General features: G+C 47.0%; 1 protein-coding gene across 1 annotated transcript in view; it reads left to right on the plus strand.

Moving 5' to 3' along the window:
• NINL (ninein like) overlaps positions 1-7,203 on the plus strand; it is a 105,971-nt gene extending 98,768 nt beyond the window's left edge. Inside the window, exons 22-23 of the mRNA XM_059705365.1 lie at positions 1,902-2,015; positions 6,293-7,203. Of these exons, the coding sequence (XP_059561348.1) occupies positions 1,902-2,015; positions 6,293-6,484 (306 nt within the window). The 3' untranslated portion in view covers positions 6,485-7,203. The remainder of the gene's footprint in view (positions 1-1,901; positions 2,016-6,292) is intronic.
• The last annotated feature ends 1,079 nt before the right edge of the window (positions 7,204-8,282 follow it).

Consider the following 8,282-nt stretch of genomic DNA (forward strand, 5'->3'; position numbering starts at 1 on the left):
GGAGTGGGGCGTCTTGCAGTCTTAAATAGGATAGCTAGAGAAGGTGGTTCTTGAGCCAACGTCTGAAGTTGTTGAGGCAGCAAGCCATCCAGTTACCTGGGGAAAGAGGACTGTAGGCAGCGGGGCAACACGTGAAATGGCCCTGAGGTGGGTATGTATTTGGCATGTTTAAGAACAGCAAGGTCACCCTGGCTGGTTTTCTCAGTGGTTAGAACATCGGCCCTCAGACCGAAAGGTTGCAGGTTTGGTTCCCGGACACAGTGGGGGTTTGTGTGGGAGGCAACCAATTCATGTGTCTCACATCAATGTTTCTCTTTCTCTCCCAATCCTCCCTCCCTTCCACTCTCTCTCTAAAAAAAATCAATGGAGAAAAACTCAAGTGAGGATTTAAAAAAAAGAATAGCAAGGATTGGAGGGAGGGTGGGAGGAGGATGGCAGTGGGACAAGAGGTCAGCCAGGTAACAGGATCGACCTGAGGAGCCTGCTGTGTGCCAGGCACTAGAGATGCAGAAAGAGGGTCACTGCCTTAAAGGCCAGCAGGACACGGTGGCTCAGAGCATTGCCTGCAGAGATTGGGACTGTGGCTCCCCCACCTCCCAGCTGAGTAACCTTGGGCCAGTTACTTAACCTTTCTGTGCTCCAGTTTCCTCATCTGTAAAATTCTGATACCAGCCTCAAAGCATTATTGTGAAGCATCGATGAGTTAGCACTTCTAAAGTGCTTGAATTGTCTGTGGAACGTGTGCCCCTGTGTAAGTGTTTCATTTAAAAGCCTGAGAAAGTAGCCTGATCCTGAGTAACACAGTTCATCAGGGAAAGTTCAAGGCAGGATGGATGTGGAGATCAGGAACCAGAGGGCAAAAATTAGAGCAAGACTTGAAAGGTGGGTAAAATTTAATGTTTGTAAAGCATAAATTCTACATCAAATAACCTTTCAGCATTATGCAAAAGTGTTCAGCTAGAGATAATGATAAATTATAATAGATTAATGACAAAACAAGGAAGTTTGATCAGAAATTCTTTAGGAATACTTAGTCTGCTAATTCTTCTTCTTCTTCTTCTTTTTTTTAAATATATATTTTATTGATTTTTTACAGGGAAGAAGGGAGAGGGATAGAGAGTTAGAAACATCGATGAGAGAGAAACATCGATCAGCTGCCTCCTGCACGCCCCCCAGTGAGGATCTGCCCGCAACCAAGGCACATGCCCCCGACCGGAATCGAACCTGGGACCCCTGAGTCCGCAGGCCGACGCTCTATCCACTGAGCCAAACCGGTTCGGCTTCTTCTTCTTTTTTTTAAATATATTTCTATTGATTTCAGAGAGGAAGGGAGAGGGAGAGGAAACATTGATTGGCTGCCTCATGCACCCTACTGGGCTTGTGCCCTTGACCGGAATCGAACCCAGGACACTTCAGGCTGCAGGCCAACACTCTGTCCACTGAGTGAAACCAGATAGGGCGGTCTGCTAATTCTTGAACTACGAAAAGAAATAACAGTTTTGTGGTTTGTGACAGAACATTTTTTTAAAAAAATATATTTTATTGATTTTTTACAGAGAGGAAGGGAGAGAGATAGAGAGTTAGAAACATCGATGAGAGAGAAACATCGATCAGCCGCCTCCTGCACATCTGCTACTGGGGATGTGCCCGCAACCCAGGTACATGCCCTTGACCGGAACCGAACCTAGGACCCTTCAGTCTGCAGGCCAACGCTCTATCCACTGAGCCAAACCGGTTTCAGCAACAGAACATTTTTTTAACTTACTCTATACAGATGAAAGGTTATCAATAGTCACTCTCATATTTGTACATTTTAGCTAATTTCCACTCTAAAATAAATAAGCCTGAGATGATTCTTTTTAAAATGTAAAATATTGGTGTGTAACCTTCTTTTGTGGCAGGAAGAACATAAAAAGCAGCTTAAAGATACAAAAGAGCAGGTGGAAGAGGTGGAAATGATTTTGAAGAACATGGAAATGCTCCTGCAAGAAAAAGTGGGTGAGCTGGGAGAGCAGGTGAGTGAGGGGCTTCTGTCAGTACATGCCAATATCCTCTTTCAGAACATTTTTTTTTCTTTTTATGGGTGTTCATTTGGAACCAATGATTCTGGGGCTCTGCCTAAACTTCATTTTTAGAATCTGATTGTACAAATATTTTTCAGATTAACAATTAAAAGCTATCAATAGGAAACTGATTTTACTAAATCTATACATACCCTACATTATATTTGTACATTGTGCTCATTTTCTTTTGGAAATTGTTTTAAGATATTGAGGTGTTCACATAACCTCAGAAAAGATGTCTGTTTTCATTTGTTCATTCAGTCACTCCAAGCAACTGTTAAATATCAAGGCATTGTCCTAGGTAGAAGCCCTCAAGGACCTTACACTCTAAACTTTAGAGACAGAGACAAACACAAATGACCTCAGGTTGTAAGAAGTGCTCTGAAGAAAAGGAAATAGTGATGGTGGGGATTTGGTGAGGATGGTCAGGACATGGTGTGGGGGCAGGCACCTGATGGCCCAGCCATGGGAAGGTCTAGCTGTGTCCCCCAACAGAGGCCAGGTTGGCATTTTAGAAGGGAGAATGCGTATTGGGTGGGACTGCCTTGTGCATTATAGTGCTAAATGCCAATAGCACCTCCAATCACTGGGACAGTCTCCACATGTGGTGGGGGACATGTAGATCCCCAACAAGGTGCATTCCACAGAGGGAGCAGTGCAGGTAAATGTCCTTAGATGGGACCAGGCATGGCAAGGGAGGAGTCATTGTAGCTGGTGTGAACTGATGGGCAGGAACAGGTAGGCAGGGTCCCATCAAAGTCAGTAGTTCAGATTTTATTCTAATTACTAGAGGCCCGATGCATGAATTCCTGCAGCGGGGGTGTGGGGGGAAGGACTGAGGGAGGTTGGCTTGGCTGCCAGCTCCAAGGAGGGAGCTGGCCCTCGGCCCCCCCGTGAAAGGGGCTGTGTCTGCTGCCACCCATCCCTGGTTCCCCGACCCAGCCTGGGGCCTGAAGGCCCTGGCGGGGTCGGGGGAGGAGGTGATGGTCGCTGAGCCGGGCACGGAAGGAACGGATGCCGATGCTGCCCCGCCACTGTATGGTTCCCTGCCATCCCCCCTCCTTTCCTCACCACCACGCTGCCACCATGGTGGGCGGGCAGCCCCCAGGGAAGGGAGACCACGGGAGCAAGACAAACCCTTGTGGTGAGGGCTGACTTTCAATAGAATGCAACAAGGGAGCTGTTCTGCTATGTATGAAACCCCAACCCAGAAGCAGGTTGTCTATGAATGGTTTAGCACCAGGGGTCGATGGGGGCCAGCTGGTGGAGGTGGGGTGTGGGGGGGTAGGGACCGAGGGTGGTTGGCTGGCCACGGGAGATTGGCTGTGGGAGCACACTGACCAACAGGGGGCAGCTCCTGCGTTGAGCATCTGCTCCCTGGTGGTCAGTGCACATCATAGTGACTGATCCACCAGTCATGGTTGTTTAGTTGTAACGGTCACTTAGGCTTTTATATATATAGACTAGAGGCCTGGCGCATGAAATTTGTGCGCGGGTATGGTCCCTAGGCCTAGCCTGCGATCAGGGCCATCTTCTCCGGCTGCCACCCACCCGGTTCCCCATTCGCCATCGGGCGATCCGAGCCTGACAGCCAGGGAGAGGGACCGAGAGGTTGGCTGTTCCTGCCCATTCACTGGCCCCACCCCTGCCGTAGGTCACCCTCTGTGTGTGGGGCAACTGGCGGGGCGGGGGCCTTGGCCTGGCGCTACCTGCATCCTCCACCACCCACCCCCAGGTCCCCATTTGCCATCAGGCGATTGGAGCCTGCTGCCTGGGGAAGGGGACTGAGAGGTGATTAATGTACCTCATATTGACTGGTCGAGCAGTCGTTCTGCCTTAATGGTCACTGGGTTTTTATTATGTAGTATAGATAATTAGAAGCTATTGGAAGAGTTTAAGTAAGAACATGATCTGATCTATATATATATATATTTTTTTTTTTCTTCTTTTTTTAAGAAGGGAGAGGGAGAGGGAGATAGAAACATCAATGATGAGAGAGTCATTGATGGGCTGCCTCCTGCACGCCCCACACTGGGGACTGAGCCTGCAACCAGGGCATGTCCCCTGACCAGGAATTGAACCGCAACCTCCCGGTTCATAGGTCAATGCTCAACCACCAAGCCACGCCAGCCAGGCTAATCTGTATTTTTTTAAAAATCACCATTGGGGGCAGAGAGATAACCTGGGCTGCTACAGAAAAAAACAAGAAGATCACAGCTGCCCTGAGCATTTACAATCTCGCCCAGCCAGCAGTTAAATCAGTGGAACACATACCTGCACGGGGAGTGCTGAGAGGGGAGGCAAGGCTAGAGGTGAAGAGATGCAAAGGCAAATGCCAGCTACTCCCGAAAGCTCTTTTGTAGTGCTAGAGGAAGCTACGAGAAATGTGAGAATCTGTAGAAACATTTGTATTACATAGTAATCAAGTATGTTTATCTGAGGTCTCCTGAGCCCATGAAACATTTGTGTCACCTCTTGTTCCTGAATCTTCGTGGAAAGTTCCCAGGCTGAGTCACTCTTGGAGGCCCGTCCCCCTCCTTGTCTAACCTCCTGGCTTTGCTCTGCCACCCACTAACCCTCTCACTCTCCCTGGTCCTCACTTTTCCTCCCAGTGTCAGAGTCTGACTCCCCTTATAGTCACTCATTTGCACACTGTGTGCTTCCTCACCTGGCAAAACCAGTTCTAGTTTACTCTTGTGGCTTTTGCCCACCAGCGCTGCCCACATTTCCTGGCTTGCTAGCACTCTGAGCCCTTGCCCTCCCTTCTGACCTCCAGCACCTCTTCTCTCTCCTCACAGCTGTCCCTGGGAGACCCAAAGTGAATGTGCACTGTACTCGGGCCATGCACACCTAGACCTGGCCTGTGTCACCTTGCCTGGGCCACCCCATCTCCTTCCTCTGGGGCCCTGGCTGCCACCCAACACAAACCTTAGGAGGCTTGATCTGACCAGTTCTCTGCTCTTCACAGAAATACCTTCAAAGAGTTGTCTTGGTTCACTTGCCATTGACTTAGATCCAAAACCTTGGAGTGCAGTGGGCTCCTCCCCCTACCCACCCTGGCTCCATCTAGTCCACCAGTTCCGCCTTCCGAGTGGAGACAGCCCCACCCCCACTGCTCTCACCCTCATCTTTGGCGTCCTACCTGGCATGTCTTATTTCCTCCTCGAATCTGTTACCAGCCCCAGAGCAGCAACAGTCCTCACCAAATGTGGCTGAGGCGCTGGCCCTCCTCTGCTGGGAACCCTTGTTTTCCCAGGTCCCTGAGTAAAAGGCAGAGCTTTTACAGTGACCTCAAAGGTTCTGCAGGATCTGTGCCCTGCACAGGCAGCCTGGTAGGTGGTTTCCTCTCCTTAGGCCTCCCGCCACCATGCCCTCGTCACAGGCCTGCTGGCCATCCTGTCACCCACAGCATGCACCTCTGGCTCTTTGTACTTATTCCTCCCCCTGCCTGGAATGTTCAGGCCTAGCCAGCCTCAGGACTGACTCCTGTGCCTTATTCAGACCTGTTCAAATGTCACCCAGAGACACACCCTGTCCTCCCTAACCAAAACGGAACCCTCCTCAGCTGTCTGGGTTTCCTCTTAGCACTTCTCCCCATCTGACACACTACATGTGTTTCTGATCTGTCTCTGTCCACTAGAATGTGTGCTCCATGAGAGAAGGGTTGTTGCTAGGGCAGTGCCTGGCAATGAGGGGTGCTCTGTGAATGAATGATTTCAGTGTTGACTTAAGAAGCACAAGGTCAGGACGGCCATGCCTTTGTATCTTGAACAAGGACTCATGACTAGAGGCCTCATGTCCCTGTGGCTGTTGTGTGTGGTGACTGCACCGGTCTGTGAGGGTGAGTGCAGTGCCTCAGTGACCTGGGTGACAGGATGGGCTTACGGAGCACACTTGGATGAACAACACATTTTTGGCACTCTTGACAGTTTCCTTGTTTTACATTGCCCGGAATAGTTCTTTTTGAGACCTATGATTTTGGCCTTTCCTGTGATTTCATGGTAAAAATCTTTGATAAAGTTGACTTAAATGTTCTCTACCACATAGTTCCTCAGATTCTCAATTTCCTGTCTCATGCCAAGATAACAAAAATTGTTATGACATCCAATGTTTGTATCAGATCTGTAAGAACCCCAAAATATGGTTTGAGTAAAGATGGAAGAGTAAAAGGGTTGTACAGCATTTCTGCACTAGATTCACAATAAAGTATGGCTTTCTTCCCTCTCTAGTTTGAGAAGAACACAAAATCCGATTTGCTGCTCAAGGAGCTCTATGTGGAAAATGCTCACCTGATGAAAGCACTTCAGGTCACTGAAGAGAAGCAACGAGGGGCTGAGAAAGAAAACCGAATCTTGGAAGAAAAAGTAAGAGCTCTCAACAAACTAATCTGTAGAATAACTTCAGCATCCTTCTCTGTGTAGACTGCTTGTTTTTCTGAAATTCATTTTGAAAGGGCATCTTTTAAAATTAAGCCACTGTGATGCCATAATTTTCTATGGTTCATTGGCCATGCACCCCTGGACATGTGAGCCAGATGCTGGGGAAACAGACATGCTGGAAAAGACTACACCGTTATTAGTCCAAGGTAGTTTCCAATTGTGCTTAGTCACTGGTGAAATCAGATCATGGGGGCTTTCAGCAAGGAATGACTAAAAGACAATGATAAAGCAAAAGCAATTTCAATGTTGTGCTTTTGACTTTGTCTGCAGAGATTAAAGTGCAAAATCAGAGCTTTGCACAGTTTCACCATTCCACTGTGACTGCTTTGGGTTTAAATCATTAGTATCCTTAATGGTGAGTCTGTACAAACATTCCAGAAAGGCTTCACTCTCTGTGACTGTCACCCAGTGATAAGGGACAAAGGAGGGAAAACCCTTTTTTAGGGACTGCTGCACCATGGAAAGGTGTTTGGACAATGCTTATTTTAAGTCTATGTGCTCAGGGATAATGATATTTATTGTGAATGCAATCTTTTCCTCCTTGAAATGTCATCACACTGGAAAATGTATTATATAGTTTTAAAAAAGTATAGTTTTATATCCCAAATACACAAATTATGGTCATTTGGTTTATCAGAATAAACTACTGTAATATGAAGAGTCACTATTTGCAATAAATTTTTCTATTAAAATTGATTCAACTTCTAAGTTTGTTTTTAATTTTCTTTGTTTGTTAGTTCTCACCTAAAGATATTTTTACCCCATTGCTTTTTCAGAGAGAATAGAAAGGAGGGAAGGAGGGAGGGAGGGAGGGAGGGAGGAGAGGAGAGGAAGAGAGGGAAACATCAATTGGTTGCCTCCCATAGGGGTCAGGGAGCGAACCCTCAACCCAGGTACGTGCCCTAGACCCAGAATGGAACAATGCTCTAACCACTGATCACACTGGCCAGGGCCAATTTTTTAAATCTTCATCCAAGGATATATTTATTAATTTTGAGAGAGAGAGAAACATCAGTGTGAAAGAGAAACAAGGATCAGTTGCCTCCCATATGCACCTGACCTTGAGTTTAACCCACAACCTTTTTGGTGTAATGCTCCAACCAATTAAACCCGGGCTTAAATTTTTAAATAAAATATCTCAAACATATAGAAAAATAGATGTTTTGTTTTTTTGTTGTTGTTGTTAATCCTCACTCAAGAATATTTTTTCCATTGATTTTTAGAGAGTGGGAGGGAGGGGGAGAAACGAGAGAGAAAAACATGGATGTGAGAGATACACATCGATTGGTTGCCTCCCACACATACTCCCGACCAGGGCCAGGGATTGAGCCTGCAACCGAGGTATATGCCCTTGACAGGAATCAAACACTGGCTGATGCTTTATCCTGAGCAAAACTGGCTAGAGCAGAAAAATAGTTTTTATAAGAAACATCCCATCAACAAGATGCACTAAAAAAACCATTCTGCTAGCCCTAGCCGGTTTGGCTCAGTGGATAGAGCGTTGGCCTGGGAACACAAGGTGTCCCAGGTCTGATTCCAGTCAAGGGCAAAGCCTGGGTTGCAGGCTCCATCCCCAGTAGGGAGCATGCAGGAGGCAGCTGATCAATGATTTTCTCTCATCATTGATGTTTCTATCTCTCCCTCTTCCTTCCTCTCTGAAATCATATAAAATATTTAAAACAAACAAAAAAACCCATTCTGCTACATTTCATCCTCCCTTCCTGGAAGTAACTGCTGTCTTGCAGCTATTGTGCCCCATCCTCTTCTATCTGTATATTTA

This window comes from Myotis daubentonii, chromosome 8 (assembly GCF_963259705.1).
Source record: "Myotis daubentonii chromosome 8, mMyoDau2.1, whole genome shotgun sequence".
Taxonomy (NCBI): Eukaryota; Metazoa; Chordata; class Mammalia; order Chiroptera; family Vespertilionidae; genus Myotis; species Myotis daubentonii.